Here is a 23,071-nt window from a genome sequence, read left to right as displayed (position 1 = left end):
AACGTTCTGAAAGTGAAGAAGGCCGGAGGGTACTCATCTGTGCAGCCTGACTTCAGCTGTGTAACGTGCATGCAGTAACCATGGATAAACCCTAAATGAGTGCCTTAAGTATGGGAGTGAAATGAAACACTGTTTAGCGAGGGAGTTGGAAGGATCCACTCCAGATGGGGTAGAGAGGGGACCCTGCAGCAGTTGCTGAGGAAATTGGCAGACCCTGGGCATGGTTCAATATTCCCTGTGCCCATTTATTTTTATTCTTATTTTTTGAGATGGAGTCTTGCTGTGTCACCCAGACTGGAGTGCGGTGGCACTCGGCTCACTGCATCCTCCACCTCCCGGGTTCAAGTGATTCTCCTGCCTCAGCCTCCCAGGGAGCTGAGACTACAGGCACGCACCAGCACACTTGGCTAATTTTTCTACTTTTGGTAGAGATGGGATTTCATCCTGTTGACCAGGCTGGTCTCGAACTCCTGACCTCAAATTATTTGCCTGCCTCAGCCTCCCAAAGTGCTGGAATTACAGACGTGAGCCACTGCGCCCAACCTTCCTGTGCCCACTTCTGTGTTGTTTGAGCTTTGGAAACTTTTTTTTTTTTTTTTTGAGACAGAGTCTTGCTCTATCTCCCAGGCTGTAGTGCAGTGGCGCAATCTTGACTCACTGTAAGCTCCGCCTCCTGGGTTCACGCCATTCTCCTGCCTCAGCCTCCCAAGTAGCTGGGACTACACTTGCACGCCGCCACGCCCGGCTAATTTTTTGTATTTTTAGTAGAGATGGGGTTTCACCATGTTAGCCAGGATGCTCTTGATCTCCTGACCTTGTGATCTGCCTGCCTCGGCCTCCTTAGGTGCTGGGATTACAGGCATGAGCCACCGTGCCTGGTCGAGCTTTGGAAATTGTAAGAAGTTATGAAAAGTCTGAAATAAGGGGAGAAACGTCCCTGAGTATTTAGGGATCGGTAGCACGTCATCTATAACTTACATTGAAACACATCAAAAATACGGATAAATGAATAGATACATGGATAGGTACGTGGTACAGCAAAGTGTTAATTGCGGAATGTAGGTGGTGGCAGTGTGTTTCAACATAACTCTTCTATGTGTTGAAATTTTCATAAAATAACAGGAAAAGTTAGGGAGAAAATGAACCATGGAGAGAGTTTACAAGTAAAACGCGGAAGTCTGTCTTCTCAATCCAGTATTTTATAGAATATTCACAGGATTGTGCAGCCACCATCTCGATCCAATTTCAGAACGTTTTCATCAACACAGAAAGAAATCGCGTGCCCACTGGCAGTCACTCCCCATTCCCCCTTCCCTAGCCCCTGGCAACAACTCATCGGCTTCCTGTCTCTGGATTTGCCTCATGTGGACAGTTTATGTAAATGGAGTCATACATTGCATGGCCTTTTGTGCCTGGCGTCTCTCGCTCAGCATCATGTTTTTGAGGTTCATCCATGTTGTAGCGTGGAGCGGTGCTTCATTCCCTTTCATGGCAGAATCATATTCCCTTGTATGACTGTACCCCAGTTTTCCATCTATCAGTTGGTGGATAGTTGGGATGTTTGTATTTTTTACCTATTATGAATAATGGTGACAAGAACATTCATGTACAAGTTTTTGTGCAGATTTATGTTTTTAGTTATTAGCTATATAGGAGTGAAATTGCTGGGTTATATGATCACTCTACGTTTATAATTTTCTTTGTTTTTTTTGGAGACAGTCTCACTCTGTTGCCAAGGCTGGAGTGCAGTGGCACGTTCTCGGCTCACTGAAACCTCCACCTCCCAGGTTCAAGCGATTCTCCTGCCTCAGCCTCCCGAGTAGCTGGGATTACAGGCATGCACCACGACACCTGACTAATTTTTTGTATTTTTAGTAAAGACGGGGTTTCACCATGTTGTCCAGGCTGGTCTTGAATTCCTGACCTCATGATCCACCCGCCTCGGCCTCCCAAAGTGCTGGGATTACAGGCATGAGCTACCGCCCTGGCTGAAACGGGGTTTTACCATGTTGGCCAGGCTGGTCTCAAACTCCTGACCTCAAGTGATCCACCCACCTCAGCCTCCCAAAGTGCTGAGATTAAAGGTATGAGCCACTGCACCCAGCCTGCATTTATCCTTTTGAGAAAACACCAGAATGTTCTAAATAGCTACAACGTTTTACATTCCTGCCTGCAACCTATGAGGATTACACTTGAGGATTACACTTTCTCCATATCCTTGCCAGCTCTGTTACTGTTAATCTTTTGACTACAGTCATCCTAGTAGGTATGAAAGTTTTTTGTTTTTGAAGCAGAGTCTCACTCTGTTGCACAGGCTGGAGCTGGAGTACAGTGGCAAAATCTCGACTGACTGCAACCTTTGCTTCCTGGGCTCAAGTGATCCTTTGGCCTCCGCATCCTAAGTAGCTGGGACTACGGGTGTGCAGCACCACACCTGGCTAATTTTTGTATTTTTTTTATAGAGACTAGGTTTCGCCCTGTTGCCCCGGCTGGTCCAGAACTCCTGGACTAAAGTGATCCACCCACCTCAGCTTCCTAAAGTGCTGGAATTACAGGCATGAGCCACTGTGCCCAGCCAGTTTGAAGGTTTTGATTTGCATTTCCCTGATAGTTAATGATATTGAACATATTTTCTTTTTCTTTCTTTCTTTTTTTTTTTTTTTGAGACAGAGTCTCTCTCTGTCACCAGGCTGGAGTGCAGTGGCGTGATCCTGGCTCACTGCAAGCTCCACCTCCTGGGTTCAAGCCATTCTCCTGCCTCAGCCTCCCGAGTAGCCGGGATTACAGGCATGTGCCACCACGCCCGGCTAATTTTTGTGTTTTTAGTAGAGATGGGGTTTCACCATCTTGGCCAGGCTGGTCTCGAACTCCTGACCTCGTGATCCACCCGCCTCGGCCTCCCAAAGTGCTGGGATTACAGGCGTGAGCCACTGCGCCCGGCCGATATTGAACATATTTTCATGTACCTATTGGCCATTTGTCCGTCTCCTTTGAGGAAATGGCTTCTTAAGATTCTCTGCCATTTTTGAAAATTGGGTTATTGCTGATCCATAAGGGTTCTTTGTGTATTCTCATTATCAGTTCATTATCACATGCGTATTTTGCAAGCATTGTCTCCTGTTTCATATGTTGTCTTTTCACTTTCTTGATGGTGTCATTTTAAGCACAAAAGTTTTTTATTGTGAATGGCCAGGCACAGTGGCTCCTGCCTGTAATCCCAGCACTTTGGGAGGATGAGGCAGTTGGATCACTTGAGGTCAGGAGCTTGAGACCAGCCTGACCAACATGGTGAAACCCCATCCCTACTAAAAGTACAAAAATTAGCCAGGCGTGGTGGCGGTCGCCTGTAATCCTAGCTACTCTGGAGGCTGAGGCAGAAGAATTGCTTGAACCCAGGAGTCGGAGGTTGTAGTGAGCCGAGATTGCCCGACGGCACTCCACCCTGAGCAACAGAGCGAGAGTCCATCTCAAAAAAAAAAGTTTTTTATTGTGATGAAGTTGAATTTATGTTTTTTTCTTTTTGTCACTTGTGCTTTGCGTATTATAGTAAGAAATCATTGCCTAACCCAAGGTTACAAAGATGTACGTGTAAGTTTTCTTCGAAGAGTTTTGTAGTTTGGATTCTGGTAGGTAGTTAGGTCTGTGATCTGTTTTGAGTAAATTTTTTCATATGGCGTTAAGCAGGGGTCCATCTTTATTCTTTTGCATGTGGAAATCCAGCTGTTTCTGCTCTCTTATTTTTTTCAGATAACCTTTTTATTTTGGAATGAGTTTAGATTTGTGGAAATGTTGCAAAGAATATACCGAAAGTTCTTGTATGTATCTTTTGTTTAACAGGTGTACCACCTTCCCTTATAGGGTGATGGTGTTGGCTGGGTGCAGTGGCTCACGCCTGTAATCCCAGCACTTTGTGGGGCTGAGGCAGGGGGATCACTTGAGGTCAGGAGTTCGAAACCAGCCCAGCCAACATGGTGAAACCCCGTTTCTACTGAAAATACAAAAATTAACCTGGCTTGGTGCCTGTAATTGCAGCTAGTCAGCAGGTTGAGGCAGGAGAATCGCTTGAACCTGGGATACAGAGGTTGCAGTGAGCCGAGATCGCACCACTGTACTCCAGCCTGGGCGGCAGAGCACGACTCTAAAAAAAAAAGAGTGTATACGTCTTTTAACTGTGTCGTTCAATATTGTTCATTATATTCACAGGTGGATCACAGGTTACTTGAAAAAATCAGGCAATCATGTAAAATCATCTAACTAATAGTCATGTAAAATAATCTCTGACAATATTTTTAAAACGATCACGTCGTTTCAAAATCCTCACAGACATTTCTGCCCTCTGACTTCTCCAGGCTGTTCGGCTCTTGAATCCCAGCGATGAAACCAGGAACTCACTTTCCCAGGATGCCGAGTCTCCATTCCTCCATTCCTGATGACTTCAAGAATGTTTTTGACCAGAGAACCGACAACCTTCCCAGAAAGCCCAAGCTCGTGGTGCGTGGAAAAGTGTTCGCCGAGATAGGCATGGCTTCCCAGCCACGTCCCTGTTTTCAAAGATAGTTTCACTTTAGTCTCTGAATTGGAATGCTGTCTACTGAAGGGGTTTCAGGAGGGTTTATATAAGGGACTGTGATGAAATTGCATTCCCCATAGATAAAAGAAAAGTCATTTCTATCCAGAGATCTGAGCAGAAGGATTGGCTTGTAAGTTTAACACAGCTGTGTTTTTGGACATTTCAGTGTTACTTGCTGAGTCTGACAGCCTTTGGGCCCAGCCAGGGTCCGGTTAACAAATTCTTTTCACATCCCACCAGGGTCTGCTTGGCCACTCAGTACAGCTGCGATTAACCCTAAAGCTTTAAGGAACGGGCCACCTGTAATAGGGACACCAGCCTTCCGGTATAGAAACTAAATTGTTAGCAAGAGCGTTGAGCTAGTTCCTGGTGCAGTGTTTCCACAGAAGACATGTGGAGCAGTTGTGGGAATGTTAAGGGAAGTTTTTCTCTGCCTTGACCCCTTTGTTAAATAAAATGACTTTGGGAGCCATTCATTGTACAGTTGCAAGAATGAGAGTGATTTTATGATGTGGTGACATTGGGACCGTGTTCTAAAACCTTGGGTTTCTGAGTCTGCTTTTTGAGTAGGTGATTTTGAGGTTGAAAAACCAGGGGGCCTGCATCTAGGAAATAGAGCGTTTTCCAGAAGCTTCTTTGAAAGGGAATCCTGGTTTCGTTGCCAAAATGAAACGCCCGGGGTTGGCGCTGAGTCTCACAGCTGTGTGATTTGCTCGTTGAGTTTTGTGTTGTCTGCTTTTGTTTGTTGGTTTGTTTATACCAGTAAGAATGAGCCCGAATGTTGGTGGTTTTTGAAATCCTGACTTGGAGGTAAACCTGGAAGAAGGAAAAAAAGTAAATATGCAGGCTTTTAGGCCTGAGTAGCCTTGAAAATAAACCTCATTTCTAAAAAGGACCTTTTGTGTATACTTTTTTTTTTTTTAAAGCAAGAAGTCAGTTTCCAACCTGACTCCTTTTGAATTACCCTGCGGGAAAAACCTAGGATTCATTTTGGAGACCGTGAAAAAGAAAAGGGTCAGTGGTAGAGTTTCCTTTTTGGATTTAGCTCAATAAATGATGGTCAATAATTGAGCAAATGGGGCTCGGCGCAGTGGCCCATACCTGTAATCCCAGCACTTGGGAGGCCAAGGCAGGCGGATCACTTGAGGTCAGGAGTTCGAAACTAGCCTGGCCAACATGGTGAAAACCTATCTGTACTAAAAAAATAGAAAAATTAGCCAGATACGGTGGCGTGCGCCTATAATCCCAGCTACTTGGGAGGCTGAGGCATGAGAATTGCTTGAACCTGGGAGGTGGCGCTGAGATTGAGCCACTGCACTTCAGCCTGGGTGACACAGTGAGATTCTGTCTCAAAAAAAAAAAAAGAATTGAGCAGGTGGAATTTTGACTGGAGCTGCTCCTAAAAGTATTGAAAGAGTCATTGCCAATGGTGGGCTGTTGCTAGACCAGGGTCAAGTCCACTTTTGCTGCCTCTCAGGTTGTAGAATTCTCCTTGATCACTTCTGTAATTCATTTGCTTGCCGTATCCCAGCCAAGCATCACCCCATGGTCTGTAAGTAGCAGAGGTCGGAGCTGCTGGGTCTGGCTTTGCTGAGGTCGGTGTCCTTCTCAGAACAGGCATGCCAAGATCTTGGCTGAGTCCCTCGCAAGCCAGATGAATGGTGTGAAGAAACCTTCCTGCCCTATTCAGACTGGCGCGGAGGTCTCAATGAGGCGAGGCATTTGTCCATTATGGGGATGAATCGTGCTCTCAGAAGAGAATCCTGTCATTGAGGTTTTGTTTCAATAGTCCTCTTTTTCTCCAGAGAACTGTCATCTCATTGTTAATAATAGCAGCGTGGCTTTTTCAGATGCTAGTTGGTGGCTGCTGTAGCTTTTAAAAATGGAATCTCATGGTTGTGTCTCTTAAGGAAGCTTTTCAAGAACCTTCACTGGCACCAGAGGTTATCAGAGTTTGAAGTTGGGGTACCTAGTGTCTCGTAGCATTTAAGCACTAATGTTCTGGGTCAGTGAGGTGTGAGTTCAAATCCCATCTCAGCTCATTCTGAGTGGGACCTTGGCTGATTGCTTTCCCCTCTCCAAGCCTCAGCTTCCACATCTCTAAAATGGGCCTGCAAGTTGTGTGTGCCTAAGGTTGTTGTAAGTTTCGATGAACTCGAATGCGGCTGAGTGCCTGAGAGCGCCTGTTGCTGTGGGTATCATCACTGTGTGCGTTTTCTGTCTTCTCATCCACTTTTCTTTGTGCAGTCTGCACACGCACCATTAAAGGCTGATGACAGCATTTAAAAAAATTGCACACAGAGGCCAGCGCGGCGGCTTCCAGCACTTTGGGAGGCCGAGGCAGGTGGATCACGAGGTCAGGAGTTCGAGACCAGCCTGGCCAAGATGGTGAAACCCCATCTCTACTAAAAATACAAAAATTAGCTGGATATGCTGGCATGCCCCTGTAATCCCAGCTACTCAGGAGGCTGAGGCAGAGAATTGCTTAAAAGCCTGGGAGGTGGAGGTTGCAGTGAGCTGAAATCATGCCACTGCACTCCAGCCTGGGTGACAGAGCAAGATCCTCTGTCTCAAAAAAATATATACATTACAAACAGGCTGGGTGCGGTGGGTGACTCACACCCTCTAATCCTAGCATTTTGGGAGGCCGAAGTGGGCATTTCACCTGAGGTCAGGAGTTCGAGACCAACCTGGCCAACAAGACAAAACCCTGTCTCTACTAAAAAATACAAAAATTAGCCAGGCGTGGTGGCGCGGGCCTGTAATCCCAGCTACTCAAAAGGCTGAGGCAGGAGAATCACTTGAACCCGGGAGGCGGAGGTTGCAGTAAGCCGAGGTCACACCACTGCACTCCAGCCTAGGCGACAAGAGCGAAACTCCATCTCAAAAAAAAAAAAATGCAAACAATGTCCAACCTGGTACACCTTTTCCTCTCTTCACCATCCCCATGCAGCATTTTCCGTATTCCTGTATGTATGTTTTGAGAGTGGATAAGGAAGGATGAGTTCTGCTGTTTTCATTTCAGCATTATTTTCTTTACACTTGCCGTGTTGCTGGGAGGTGTTACAGGTCTCGTTTTTACTTATGGTGCAGTGTCAGTAAATCAGTCCTTAGCCACCTTCTTGCTGGACTTGGTTTATATTTTGTCCACTGTGATCACGGCCGCCCCTGACACCAGTGTTGTGATCTTCATTGGCTTCTATTAGGACATTAGCTTCCTTGGGGCAGATAACCCTGGAGGGGTCCATAATATCCTTAAATACCATTGGAGTGGCTTTAAGTGGCTTTTGTTTGTTTTACTTTGTTTGAAAAAATTTTTTAGGCCTGATAGGGTGGCTTATGCATGTAATCCCAGCACTTTAGGAGGCTGAGGTGGGCGGATCACTTGAGGCCAGGAGTTCATTAGCAGCCTGGCCAATATGGTGAAACCCTCTCTTCACTAAACATACAAATATTAGCCGGGCATAGTGGCACGTGCCTGTAGTCCCAGCTACTTAGGAGACTGAGGTCGAGGCATCGCTTGAACTTGGGAGGCAGAGGTTGCAGTGAGCCGAGATGGTGCACTTCAGCCTGAGTGATGCAGTGAGACCCCTGTCTCAAAAAAAAAAAATTTTTTTTTTAACTACTAATGCATATTCATTGAAGAAAACTGGGCTTTTTTTTTTCTTTTTTTAAAGCCAGGGTCTCACTCGACTGGGTACAGTGGCTCACGCCTATAATCCCAGCACTTTGGGAGGCCGAGGTGGGCGGATCACGAGGTCAGGAGTTCGATGAACCCCCTTTTCTACTAAAAATACAAAAATTAGCCGGGTGTGGTGGCACGTGCCTGTAATCCCTGCTACTCAGGAGGGCAAGGCAGGAGAATCTCTTGAACTTGGGCGGTGGAGGTTGCAGTGAGCCACGATTGCACTACTGCACTCCAGCCTGGGTGATAGAGGGAGACTCCGTCTCAAAACAAAAAGACAGGATCTCACTCTGTTGCCAAGGCTGGAGTGTAGTGGCGTGATGAGAGCTCACTGCAGCCGCGATCTTCCCACCTCAGTCTCCCAAGTAGCTGGGACCACAGGTACGTACCACAGGCTAATTTTTTTTTTTTTTTGTAAAGACAGGGTCTCCCTATGCTGCTTAAACTGCTGTCAAACTTGTGAACTCAACACATCTCCCACCTTGGCCTCCAAAATTTCTGGGATTACAGGCATGAACCACAATATCATTCTTTTTTAAAATTTTTATTTATTTATTTTTTTGAGACAGTCTTATTCCCGCCCAGGCTGGAGTGCAGTGGAGTGATCTGGGCTCAATGCAACCTTCACCTCCCAGGTTCAAGCAAGTCTCATGCCTCAGCCTCCTGAGTAGCCGGGATTACAGGTGCCTGCCCAGCTAATTTTTGTATTTTTAATGGAGATGGGGTTTCACCATGTTGGCCAGGCGGGTCTCGAACCTCTGCCCTCAAGTGATCCACCCACCTCAGCCTCCCAAAGTGCTGGGATTACAGGTGTGAGCCACCACGCTCAATCACAATATGATTCTTAATAACTGCAAATATGCCATTGTAAAGACATACCGTGATTAATTTAACCAGTCCCCAGCTGATGGGCACCTGGTTTGTGTTCAGATTTTGTGTATTAGAAAACAAGACTACAGGCTGGGAGTCACTGCCGAAGTGATAAGCTGTGGGTGATGAGTGCAGAGAAGGCCACAGTGTACAGCACCTACTCTGGGAGAGTTCACTTGGTTCATGTTGGAACCCATTTTGCTTCCTCCACCATCGCACGTTGAAGGAGAACGTATTTTTGCATGGGTTTCCTCATTGCCCTTCATGTACATCTGCTCTAGGGCAGGAGTCAGCAAACTACAGCCCAGAGGGCACATCTGGCCCACGGCTTGTTTTTGTAAATAAAGTTTTATTGGGGCCGGGCACAGTGGCTCACAACTGTAATCCCTGCACTTTGGGAAGCTGAGCCAGGTGGATCCCTTGAGGTCAGGAGTTCAAGATTAGCCTGACTGCTGTGGTAAAAATCCTTTCTCTACTAAAAATACAAAAATTAGCCGGGTGTGGTAGTGCACACTTGTAGTCCAAGCTACTCAGGAGGCTGAGGCAGGAGAATTGTTTGAACCTGGGACGTAGAGGTTGCAGTGAGCCGAGATTTTTCTGCTGCACTCCAGCCTGGGCGACAGAGCTAGACTGTCTCCAAAAAAAAAAGTTGTGTTAGGACTGGGTGCAGTGGCTTACGCCTGCAGTCGCAGCACTCTGGGAGGCCAAGCTGGGTGGATCACCTGAGGTTGGAAGCTCGAGACCAGCCTGACCAACATGGAGAAACCCTGTCTACTAAAAATGCAAAATTAGCCAAGTGTGGTGGCACGTGCCTGTAATCCCAGCTACCAGGGAGGCTGAGGCAGGAGAATTGCTTGAACCTGGGAAGTGGAGGTTGCGGTGAGCTGAGATCGTGCCATTGCACTGTAGCCTGGGCCACAATAGTGAAACTCCATCTCAAAAAAAAAAAAATTGGCCGGGCGCGGTGGCTCAAGCCTGTAATCCCAGCACTTTGGGAGGCCGAGACGGGCGGATCACGAGGTCAGGAGATCGAGACCATCCTGGCTAATATGGTGAAACCCCGTCTCTACTAAAAAATACAAAAAACTAGCCGGGCGAGGTGGTGGGCGCCTGTAGTCCCAGCTACTCGGGAGGCTGAGGCAGGAGAATGGCGTAAACCCGGGAGGCGGAGCTTGCAGTGAGCTGAGATCCGGCCACTGCACTGCAGCCTGGGCGACAAAGCGAGACTCCGTCTCAAAAAAAAAAAAAAAAAAAAAAAAAATTGTATTGGAATCTGGCCACACCCCTTTGTGTGTGTATTACCTACAATTGCTTTAGCAACCTCCATACTACAACTGCGAAGTGGAGTAGTGGCACAGAAACCATATGGCCTGCAGAATGGAAAATGTCACCTATTTGGCACCTTACCAGAAAAATTTGCCAACTGCTGAGCTAGGGTGTGATGGAGAATCCCAAGGTGTCCCTTCCTTCTCAAAGCCACTTGGGGAATCATCTGTACCCTTGTGGCCTGCATTTTAACGAAGATATACACAAACACGTTTTTTAAATTTGCTGGAAATCTTCCCTCCCATTTTCAAGTGTGGTGGTTAATCAATCGAAAGAAAACCCAGTTTTCTTTCTTTCTTTCTGTCTGTCTTTTTCTTTTTTTCTTTCTTTCTTTCTGTCTTTCTGTCTTTCTTGTCTTTCTTGTCTTTCTTTGTTTTTTTTTTTTTGAGACTGTCACCCAGGCTGGAGTGCAGTGGCACGATCTCAGCTCACTGCAGCCTCCGCCTCCCGGGTTCAAGTGATTTTCTTGCCTCAGCCTCCCAAGTAGCTGGGATTACAGGCACCCACCACCATGCCTGGATAATGTTGGTATTTTTAGTAGAGATGGGGTTTCTCCATGTTGGCCAGGCTGGTCTCGAACTCCTGACCTCAGGTGATCTGCCCACCTCAGCCTCCCGAAGTTCTGGGATTACAGGCGTGAGCTGCTGTGACTGGCCTCTTTCTCTTGACAGTTAGAGGAAAGACCCATCTGAGGCTCCCTGAGACTCCTCAGAACAGCAGCAGTGCGATTGGATAATGAGATCGGCTCTCCTCTGAAGTGGTTGGATTTGAAACGCCAGCAAAGCTGTCATTAGCAAGGCATTTTCTTTTCATTTCAACCATTTCATTATCTCCTTCTTTACCAAATTTCCGTTTATGAAATATTTGACAAGCCTCCTGATGTTTTCCTGTGTTGATGAAAGACAGATGCTGTTTGTGTAAAAGGAAAAGGCATGCTATAAAAAGAAAAAGAAGGATAAGAAGGGCGAGGCAGGGAGGCTCATGCCTGTAATCCCAGAAGTTTGAGGCCAGCCTGGCCAACATGGCGAAACTCCATCTCTACTAAAAATACAAAAATTAGCCAGGCGTGGTGGCACACACCTGTAATCCCAGCTACTTGGAAGGCTGAGACAGGAGAATTCCTTGAACCTGGGAGGCAGAGGCTGCAGTGAGTGGAGATCATGCCGCTGCTAAAAAACACAAAAATTAGCTGGGCGTGGTTACGGGTGCCTGTAATCCCAGATACTCAGGAGGCTGAGGCAGGAGAATCGCTTGAACCCGGGAGGCGGAGGTTGCATTGGGCCGAGATCACACCATTGCACTCCAGCCTGGGCAACAAGAGTGAAACTCTGTCTCAAAAAAAAAAAAAAAAAAAAAAGACTGCCTGAGACTGGGTAATTTTTTGTTTTTGTTTTTGTTTTTTGAGACAGAGTCTCACTCTGTCGCCCAGGCTGGAGTAGAGTGGCGTGATCTCGACTCACTGCAAGCTCCGCCTCCTGAGTTCACGCCATTCTCCTGCCTCAGCCTCCCAAGTAGCTGGGACTACAGGCACCTGCCACCACACCCAGCTAATTTTTTTTTTTTTTATTTTCAGTAGAGACGGGGTTTCACCGTGTTAGCCAGGATGGTCTCAATCTCCTGACCTCGTGATCCGCTCGCCTCGGCCTCCCAAAGTGCTGGGATTACAGGCATGAGCCACCGCGCCTAGCTTAGCCGAGACTGGGTAATTTATAAACAAAAGAGGTTTAATTGACTCACAGTTATGCACGGTTGGGGAGACCCCCAGGAAACTTACAATCATGGCAGATGAGGAAACACGTGTCCTTCTGCCCATAGTGGCAGGAAGGAGAAGAATGAGAGCTGAGTGAAGTGGTTGCCCCTTATAAAAACATCAGATCTCGTGAGAGCTTACTATCACTAGAAGAGCATGGGGGAAGCACACCATGATTCAGTTACCTCTCTCCAGGTCTCTGCCACCACACATGGGAATTATGGGAACTACAACTCAAGATGAGATTTGGGTGGGGATACAGGCAAACTGTATCAGCTGTCATGCTCATTAGTTTGTGTATCATCTGTGGCTCCTTTAGCACTACAAGGGCAGGATTGAGTCCTTGCAGCAGAGACCATTCAGCCTGCAAAGCTGAACCTATTTACTCTCCGACCCTTTTTGGAAAAGTTTACCGATCTCTGGACTAGACGGTTTTTAAAAAATGACATCTTATGGCCGGGCGTGGTGGCTCACGCCTGTAATGCCAGCACTTTGGGAGGCCGAGGCAGGCGGATCATCTCCTGAGGTCAGGAGATGGAGACCATCCTGGCTAACATGGTGGAACCCCGTCTCTACTAAAAATACAAAAACTTAGCCGGGCGTGGTGGTGGGCGCCTGTAATCCCAGCTACTCGGGAGGCTGAGGCAGGAGAATGGCGCAAACTCAAGAAGGCGAGCAGAGCTTGCAGTGAGCCGAGATCGCGCCACTGCACTCCAGCCTGGGCAACAGAGCAAGACCCCGCCTCAAAAAAAAAAAAAAAAAAAAGATGACATCTTACTAGTGGATCCTGTTCATTGGTGTCTACATTATTATCTTGGCAGTTGGTGGTAAACCTAGGCAAAAGAGTGTGGACCGTGCTGAGGGAATTGTGGAAATTTTAGGGGAAATGAAGCTTTACATCTAATTAGAGTGCATTGTGTGCATGAGAAAAAAGGTGAAAGGATGGTTGTAGCAGAAAGCAAGTTGGAGGTGTGGCTCTGACCTGGGCTGTATGTCTTGGCCCTTCTGCACCTCTACATCTTCATCTGTGACATGCGTACAGTGAAGGAGAGAGCCTCGACATGGGCCTATAACCTGCCTGATGCTGGGCAGGCACTCAGTAATCGTCTCTGTTTTTATTAATATTGTTGCTTTCTCAACTGGGTTTGCAAGGCTTTGGTGAGATGGTATATTAGTCAGCTAGAGCTGTGTATTAGGCCATCTTGCATTGCTGTAAAGAAATGGGTAATTTATAAGAAAAGAGGTTAACAGCCAGGTGCGGTGGCTCACGCCTGTAACCCCAACCACTTTGGGAGGCTCAGGTAGGCGGATCACCTGAGGTCAGGAGTTCAAGACCAGCCTGGCCAACGTGGTGAAACCCTGTCTCTACTAAAAAAAAATACAAAAATTAGCTGGGCATGGTGGCGGGCACCTGTATATCCAGCTACTCAGGAGTCTGAGGCAGGAGAATCACCTGAACCTGGGAGGCGGAGGTTGCAGTGAGCCAAGATCACGCCATTGCACTCCAGCCTGTGCAACAAGAGTGAAACTCCATCTCGAAAAAAAAAAAAAAAAGAAAAGAAAAGAAAAGAGGTTTAATGGCCTCACAGTTCTTTTGAGACAGAATCTTGCTCTGTCACCCAGGCTGGAGTGCAGTGGCGCGATCTTAACTCACTGCAACCTCTGCCTTCCTGGTTTAAGTGATTCTTCTTGCTTCAGCTTCCTGAGTAGCTGGGGTTACAGGTGCACACCACCACACCTGGCTAATTTTTGTATTTCTTTTTAGTAGAGGTGGGGTTTCACCATGTTGGCCAGGTTGGTCTGGAACTCCTGACCTCAAGTGATCCACCTGCCTCTGCCTCCCAAAGTGCTAGGATTACAGGCATGAGCCACCGCAACCAGCCTCCTTTTTCTTATAAGGACACTAGTCCTGTTGGCTTATCGCCTGACCCTTATGACCTCATTTAACCTTAATTACCTCCAAAAGACCCTGTGTCCAGATACAGTCCCCCTTGGAGGTCAGAGCTTCAGCATATGAATTTAGGCGTGGGTAGGTGACACAATTCAGTCCATAACAGATGGTCAAAGTCTGACCCATAGTATTCAACAGCTGCTGTTAGTTACTCTCCTTGGCTAATAGTATGCCTTGAGGCATTAAAGAACAAACACACAAAGCTGGTGTGGTGTAGGAGGCACCCTGAGAAGTTCTGTGATGGGTTTTATCTCCTGGTGCTACAGAGGAAGGCATTTGTGTGTAAGTCAATGGTGGCCTCAACCATGGGTGGGTCTCAGATTTTAACATTCCCCTAAATCCCCTGGGGGTGTCTTCGTGGAATTCAGATTCTGCCTAACAGGCTGGGGAGGTGTAGGCTAAGGGCCTACGTTTCTTCCTTCTTTTCTTTTCTTTTCTCTTTTCTTTTCTCTTCTTTCGAGACACAGTCTCACTTTGTCACCCAGGTGAGGTGATCATGGCTCACTGTAGCCTCGACCTCCCCCAGGCTCAAGCAGTCCTCCCACCTCAGCATCCTGGGACAACAGGCGCATAACACCACAGCCAGCTAATGTATTTTTTTTGTAGAGATGAGGTTTCACTGTGTTGCTGGTCTTGAGCTTCTGGGCTCAAGTGATCGTCTTGCCTTGGCCTCCCAAAGTGCTGGGGTTTATAGGTGTGAGCCACCACACCTGGTCAAGGACCTATGTTCCTGAGGAGCTCCCTGGTGATGCTAATACTGCTGGTCCATAGGCCACACTTTTGAGTCATAAGGGCCTGTGCTCAGCGGCACAGTAGCCAGGAACCACGTGTGACTGTTTCAGTCTCCGTCTTAGTTAAAGAAAACTAGAAAATCCAGTGCCTCAGTGACTGTAATTGCATTGCATCGAGGAACGTTCTAATTGAGCAGCGCCACATCTTAAAAGACCAAATGATCCACTTGTTCTTTACTTTTAAATTTTCTTTCTTTATATTTTTAGAGACAGGGTCTTGCTCTGTAGCCCAAGCTGGAGTGCAGTGGCACTGTCTTAGCTCACTGCAGCCTAAACCTCCTGAGCTCAAGCTATCCTCCCACGTCAGCCTCCAGAGTAGCTGAGACTACAGGCACGTGCCACCACCCCCAGCTAATTTTTTTTGTTTTTGTGGAGATGGGGTCTCACTATGTTGCCCAAGGCGGTCTTGAACTCCCGGGCTCAAGCAGTCCTGCCACCTCAGCCTCCCAAAGTGCCAGGATTACAGGCGTGGGCCACTGTGCCTGGCCAGCTTTTTGTTTAAAGCCGTGTTAGTTTCCTCTTGCCACTGTAAAAAATAACCACAAACTTCATGGTGTCAGACAAAACAAATATAGCCTGGCCAACATGGTGAGACCCTGTCTCTACTAAAACAAAAACTTAGCTGGGCGTGGTGGCGCATGCCTGTAATTCCAGCTACATGGGAAGCTGAGGCAGGAGAATCGCTTGAACCCGGGAGGCAGAGGTTGCAGTGAGCCGAGATCATACCATTGCACTCCAGCCTGGGTGACAGAGCGAGACTCTGTCTCAAAAACAAAATTCCACCAATTTATTCTTTACAATTCTGGAAGTCAGAAGTACAGAATGGGTCTCTGTAGGCTAGCATCAGTGTGTCCACATAGCTGGTTCCTTCTAGAGGCTCTCGGGAAGAAACTTTCCTTGCCTTCTCCAGCTTCTAGAGGCTGCCCACATCCTTGGTTCACAGCCTCTTCTTCCATCTTCCAGGCAACCAATAGCCTGTCGAGTCTTTCTCATGACACCCTGTCTCTTCATTCTGACTCCTCTACCTCTTTCTTCCCCATTTAAGGACCCTTGTGACTCCACTGGGGCCACCGGGAGAATCCAGCAGTCAGTTGATGAGTTATGTTAATTTCACCTGCACCCTTAGTTATCTCTTGCCATGATATATTTACAGGTTCTGGGGATTAGGATGGGGACATTTAGGGGAGCAGGGGCAAGTACTCTGCTAACACAGGGTCAAATTGTAAATATATATATATATATATATATATATAATTTTTTTTTTTTTTTTTTTTTTTGAGATAGGGTCTTGCTGGATTGCAGTGGTACAATCTCGGCCCATTGCAATCTCTGCCTCCTAGGTTTAAGCAATTCTCCCGCCTCAGCCTCCCGAGTAGTTGGGATTACAGGCGGTTGCCACTACGCCCAGCTAATTTTTTTGTTCTCCTAGAGATGGGATTTCACCATGGTGGCCAGGCTGGTCTCAAACTCCTGACCTCAAGTGATCCGCCCACCTCAGCCTCCCTACAGTGCTAGGATTACGGGCGTGAGCCACTGCACCCAGCTACTCTCTTGATGTTGCCTTCTGTGTTGGGGTACAACTCTGCACCTTTGTTTCTGGGAAGCTCCATTGGCTAGGGTGAGTTTGTTGTTGTTGTTTCTGTCAGGTCCACCCTCCTACTTGGCTTTGGACATCAGCACCTTGGTCCTTCTCTCCTGTCTGCTCTTTGGGGAAATGGCTTATGCTTGATTTGATTCAGAGTCTGGGAACCCTGAGCTCTGGGCTGGACTTTTTTTTTTTTTCTTTTTGAGATGGGGTCTCACTCTGTCACCCAGGCTGGAATGCCATACCGTCTTGTCAGCTCACTGCAACGTCCGCCTCCCAGGTTCGAGTGATTCTCCTGCCTCAGCCTCCTGAGTAGCTGGGATTATAGGCATGCACCACCGTGCCTAATTTTTTTTTTTTTTTTTTTTTTTAGTAGGGATGAGGTTTCTCCATGTTGGCCAGGCTGGTCTCGAACTCCTGGCCTCAAGTGATCCACCTGCCTCAGCCTCCCAAAGTGCTAGGATTACAGGCATGAACCACCATGCCCGGCCACGGGCCAGACTCTTTAGCCAGGCCCAAATCCAGCCACATGACTTTGCCTGGGTTACTCCTTTGAGGCACAAAGACCATGTCACTTGGTTGCATGCTTGGGTGCCCAGTGGGACAGGTATGAGAAGACCCACTCAAGAATGGTGAGAAAGAAGGCTGGCTAGGAACCCACGTGGGGCAGGTTGTCTGCACTTTGTGGCTATTATGAGCAATGCTGCTATGGACATTTACCTGTACATTTCTTTCTGTGAGTGTATGTTTTCAGTTTTCTTGCCCTTTTTTTTTTTTTTTTTTTTTTAACATAGTCTCACTCTGTTACCCAGGCTGGAGTGCAGTGGCGTGATCTCGGCTTACTGCAACCTCTACCTCCCGGATTCAAGAGGTTCTCCTACCTCAGCCTCCCAAATAGCTGAGACTACAGGTGCCCCCCACCATACCTCCCTAATTTTTTGTATTTTTAGTACAGACAGGGTTTTGCCATACTGGCTACGCTGGTCTCAAACTCCTGAGCTCAAGTGATGCGCCCATCTTAGCCTTTCAAAGTGCTGGGATTACAGGCGTGAGCCACTGCATGCAGCCATGTTTTCAGTTTTCTTGGGGGAGATTCCTAGGAGTAGAATTGCTGGGCTGTGTGGTAACTTCCAGGCCTCGTTAAAGCTTTAGCCCAGACTGGGTAGAATGTGGTTTCCACTGCATTCTCTTAGCCACAGTGAGTTGCAGGTTCACCCCAGAGTCAGCGGCAGGCGGGAATTGGGGATGACACGAGGACCTGAGTGTCCAAGGGGGCTGCATGGAGTCCTCATGTGAAGTCCCCAGCATGGACCCTGACACATCGTAGGTCAACAAATGTCACTCCCCGTTGTCACTCTGTTTAGTACTAAGAATAATGATAAAACTGGGACAGTAAGGAAAACACAAACTGTTGGGACTTAGATCTGAATCTATTAGTCTGTCTGATAGAAAAGCCACCATCAGGATTTTGGAGATTACAAGCTCACTTTAGATTAGCCATACTGGAATCAGCCCTGGAGGCTCCCAGAGATCAGAACAATCCCAGCACTTGACAGGATGGCTGGGAAACAACACGTGAATGCCGGAAAATGCGGAACTAATCTAGGAAAAAAGTGTAAAAAGAAAATAAACATCATCTGTCATTCTATCTATCAGAACTGCTGTCAATATTTTGGTTCCTTTCCAGTAGTTTTTCTATGCACTCTGTGCATAAGTATGTATATTTTAATAAAAGTGTAATTAAGATCACAATGTATATAGTTTATATGCTGCACTTTATTATTTATTGGGAGCGTTTCTCCATCAATAGTGGGGTTTTTTTTGTTGTAAGAGACGGGATCTTGCTCTGTCACCCAGGCCAGAGTGTAGTGGTGCAGTTGTAGCTCACTGCAGCCTCAAACTCCTGGGTTCAACCATCTCAGCCTCCCACTAGTTAGGACTGCAGGCGTGAGCCACTGTGCCCAACCCAATACAGGTTTTCTTAGTGACAACATCACACACACATGCACGCACACGTGCACACAATTTACTTTGGAAGTTTATAGCAGTGTACAGCTTGGTGAATTTTTTTTTTTTTTTTTTTTGAGACAGAGTCTCTGTTGTCCAGGCTGGAGTGTAATGGTGCCATCTCAGCTCACTGCAACCTCTGTCTCGTGGGTTCAAGTGATTCTTTTGCCTCAGCCTCCCGAGCAGCTGGGATTACAGGCGCGTGCCACCTGCCTAGCTAATTTTTGTATTTTTAGTAGAGACAGGGTTTCATCATATTGGCCAGGCTGGTCTCGAACTCCTGACCTCAGGTGATCCACCCGCTTCTGCCTCCCAAAGTGCTGGGATTACAAGCATGAGCCACCGCACCTGGCCAGCTTGGTGAATTTCTACATGTACATACACCAGTGAGGTCACCACTCACATTGTGGCTTAGATTTGTTGTAGCCCCCACAAAGCTCCCTGTGGAGCCTTCTAATTCATAACCTTCCCATTGTGGGGAATTGATCACAATTTATTTACGTACTCCCCTATTGCTAGGCTTACATTGCTTCCAATCTTTCTTACAAATAGTGCTTCAGTGAACTTCCTTGTACATACATATTTGTCTACATCTGATTGCCTCCTTCAGATAAATTTCTAGAAGTTGTGAATTTCAGTATGCTCACACCCACAGGGTCAGAGGGTATGAACTTATTGAAGTGCTCCCAGTTGGCCAGGCATGTTGGCTCGTGCCTGTAATCCCAGCACTTCGGGAGGCTGAGGCGGGTGGATCACCTGAAGTCAGGAGTTCCAGACCAGCCTGACCCACATGACGAAACCACATCTCTACTAAAAATACAAAAATTAGCTGGGCTTGGTGGTGCACACCTGTAATTCCAACTACTCAGGAGGCTGAGGCACGATAATCACTTGAACCGAAGAGGTAGAGGTGAGCCCAGATGGCACCACTTCACTCCAGCCTGGACAACAAAGTGAGACTCTGCCTCAAAAAAAAAAAAAAAGAAATGCTCGCAGTTAATGACTTTTTTCCTTCCTTGGCGTCCCAGCTGTGTTGTGTTTGTACAGCGCAATTATTGTGTTCATGAATCCCCCCCAACCAGTTCCAGGGCTTGGCTTCAAAACTGGATTCTCAGGAGCAGGTATCCTTTGTGTATCCCCATCCGAAGATGTGATTAAAAAATTGAGTTCTTCTAGCTACCTTTGACATGTCAAGGTTAGTCAAAGCCAATTTAAATTGGTTTCACTTTTAGAGTAAACAAGACTTAGTGCAAAGCCAAGCAGAACTATGAAACTCATCTCTAGGTACTTCTGAGATAACTGATACGGTTGAATGAGTTCATATTTGAGAAAGGGTTTTAAAAATTTCCACCAGCAGCTGGGCACGGTGGCTCACGCCTGTAATCCCAGCACTTTGGGAGGCCAAGGCAGGCGGATCACGAGATCAGGAGTTTGAGACCATCCTGGCGAACATGGTGAAACCCCGTCTCTACTAAAAATGTAAAAATTAGCTAGGTGTGGTGGCACGTGCCTATAGTCCCAACTACGTGGGAGGCTGAGGAGGGAGAAACGCTTGAACCCAAAAGGCGAAGACTGCAGTGAACCAAGATCATACCACTGCACTCCAGCCTGGCAACAGAGTGAGACTCTGTCTCAAAAAAAAAAAAAGATTCTGCCAGCCTGTTAAACCCAAAGCAAACATAGGGGTTGAAGTGGGGTGGTGGTTTTTGTCACACTGGCTTTTTCTGTTAATCCCTGGAGCCCTCACATCCCTCATTAGGGTAAGTTTAGTAACCCTGTGCTTTAAATGGCCTATCAGGGGCTTGCTTCTATCATTGTGATGAGCGCATTCCTGCTGTTGCTCCTGGCTATCACAAGGTGTCGCTGTGGAAGACTGGTCCTGTAGAGCTGTGTGAACCTGCCTGGTCAAGGCTTCCTCTGCAGTGCTCTTGAGTATTCCGTTCCTGCTTAGGCCACAGCAGTGAGTCCAGGGAGAAACATCCTCCTACTCCCTTACCATCCAGCTGGACTGAAGATACTCTGCACTTGACCTCCTGACACTAACTTCTTTGCCTCTTCCCGTGGCAAGAGCAAATCATGGACTCTGAGCTACTTCCTCTCCCTTTCTACTATTTATTTTATTTTATTTTATTTTTGAGATGGAATCTCACTCTGTCACCCAGGCTGGAGTGAGGTGGTGTGCTCTTGGCTCACTGCAACCTCCGCCTCCTGGGTTCAAGCAATTCTTCTGCCTCTGCCTCCCAAGTAGTTGGGAATACAAGCGCCCACCATCACGCCCAGCTAATTTTTGTATTCTTAGTAGAGGTGGGGTTTCACCATGTTTGCCAGGCTGGTCTCTTAACTCCTCACCTCAAATGATCTGCTCACCTCGGCCTCCCAAAGTGCTGGGATTATAGGTGTGAGCCACTGCACCCAGCCCTTCCTCTCCCTTTCTCTTTGGGGTTCCCCTCACTAACAGGTGAGGCAGCTTTTTCAAGGGCATTCCAAGCACAAAAGACCTTGTTGTACCTAAATACTATAAGGGACCTGTCATTGAGGACGAACCATCACAGCAAGAGTAGTTATCTTGTGCCGCATCTTTGCATAACTGACAGGATTCCTGGCAAGGATGTCTCAATGCAGAAAGTTGGCTAAGTGAACTGCAGTATCCACCCTGGACCTAAGAGAACTTGCTAATGTTTTCAAGACTGCTGTTCAGTGGTTATCTGATTCAATCTTTGCATTTACAAAAGCACCCTTTTACATACATTAAATGTGGAATAAAACTATCCGTGTGTGTTTTGTGTATCCTGGTGTATATAGTATTATATTTTATGAAGTATTTCATTCATTCTGGAAATAGCTGTTGAGACCCATGGTGTACCAGATCTGTAGAAACTGAAATGCATTCATGTGTCTGGGGGTGTGTGTAACACTACCGTGTATTTGATGAAACTTTCATTGACTTACTCCACAAATATTATTTTTCTGTCTACTGGGGATACCAAAAAGAGCCCGTGCCCTTGAGGAACTCAGTCATGTCAATGCTTCTTAGTTTTTAAAAAACAGGTAAGTTGAGTACTTTCCAAATGTTGATTTTTCAAGACAGTCTTGCTCTGTCACCCAGGTTGGAGTACAGCGGCATGATCTCAGCTCACTGAAGCCTCTGCCTCCTGGGTTCAAACAATTCTTTTGCCTCAGCCTTCCAAGTAGCTGGGATTACAGGTGCCACCATGCCCGGCTAATTTTTGATTTTTTGGTAGAGAAGGGGTTTCACCATTCTGGCCACACAGGTCTTGAACTCCTGACTGCAAGTGATCTGCCCACCTCGGCCTCCCAAAGTGCTGGGATTACAGGCATGAGCTACCAGGCATAAGCCACCATGGCTGGCCCCACATTTTGTTTGTTTTTGTTCATTTGAGACAGAGTCTGTTGCCCAGGCCGGAGTGCAGTGGTGCAATCTTGGCTCACTGCAACCTCTGCCTCCCGGGTTCAAGCAATTCTCCTGCCTCAGCCCCCTCTAGTAGCCGAGATTACAGGTGCGCGCCACCACGCCCAGCTCATTTTTGTATTTTTTGTGGAGATGGGGTTTCACCATGTTGGCCGGGCTAGTCTCGAACTCCTGAGCTCAAGTGATCCACCCGAGTCAGCCTGCTGAAGTGCAGGGATTACAGGCTTGAGCCACCACTCCCGCCCAAATGTTTCTTAAAATAACTTGACCCATGCAAAATAAATTGTCTCCTATGTAATCCTTTATTTAAAAAAAAAAAAAAAAAAAGATACTGTACATCCGAGTTAGAAATTGAAAGGCAAGACCAGAATATGCCTGAGGAAGGCTTTGTTTATTTTGCTTATCAGAAATGAGATAAAGAATTATCTCCGAATGGGCCAGTTTCCAACTTGGACCATGTACACCATATACACAATGCTCCGCATTCTGGGAGGGGTGAGGTTGGGAGCAGTAAATGACAAGTGTTTTGCCCGTGTTTCTTTTCTCCTCCAAGGGGATGTAAAACTTTTCACATGTGCAGAAGCACGCAACTATAGCCACGTGCAGAAGCAGCCGTTTTTGCAAATGAAAATATTTCCCAGAAGCACAACAAATACAAGACTAACAGGTGCCAGGCAGCGCCAAGGCACACATGTGGTTCTCATCAGCCGTCTTCCTCCTGTTTTAAATCTAGGTCTTCCTGTAACAGTGGGGAAAAAAAAGATTTCTCCCGAGGCCGCCGAGCTTGCCTTTCCACCCCGTCTCACAACAGCATTTCTAACAGAGTTCCCAGAGAGAGGGGAGCAATTACAGAAGGCAATAAGTAGGGTGGAGGGAGGAGGGGCGCCCTTAAACTTGACACCTGCGGTTCTGGGCTTAACCCCGAAGTCTAGGTGACCTTGGGCCTCCGTTTCCTCCTGTGACGTGTTTGGTTAAGAGAATGAGCATCTCAGTTTTACAGCACCTCCAGGCAGAGGCGGGTAGAAGGGTCTTTCAATCACGGGGTTTTCTGCCGGTAGCGGGGCGGGGGGACTGTGCCCCAACAAGGGACGGCGGCAATGACTGCA

General features: G+C 47.1%; 1 protein-coding gene across 1 annotated transcript in view; it reads left to right on the top strand.

Annotated features, from left to right (window-relative positions):
• LOC105492449 (small integral membrane protein 7) overlaps positions 1–21,303 on the top strand; it is a 30,553-nt gene extending 9,250 nt beyond the window's left edge. Inside the window, exon 5 of the mRNA XM_011759602.3 lies at positions 4,350–21,303. Coding sequence (XP_011757904.1) covers positions 4,350–4,365 — 16 coding nt within the window. The 3' untranslated portion in view covers positions 4,366–21,303. The remainder of the gene's footprint in view (positions 1–4,349) is intronic.
• The last annotated feature ends 1,768 nt before the right edge of the window (positions 21,304–23,071 follow it).

Source organism: Macaca nemestrina, chromosome 20 (assembly GCF_043159975.1).
Source record: "Macaca nemestrina isolate mMacNem1 chromosome 20, mMacNem.hap1, whole genome shotgun sequence".
Lineage (NCBI taxonomy): Eukaryota > Metazoa > Chordata > Mammalia > Primates > Cercopithecidae > Macaca > Macaca nemestrina.
The sequence above is the reverse complement of the archived record's forward strand: the minus strand, read 5'-3'. Positions and strand labels throughout refer to the sequence as shown.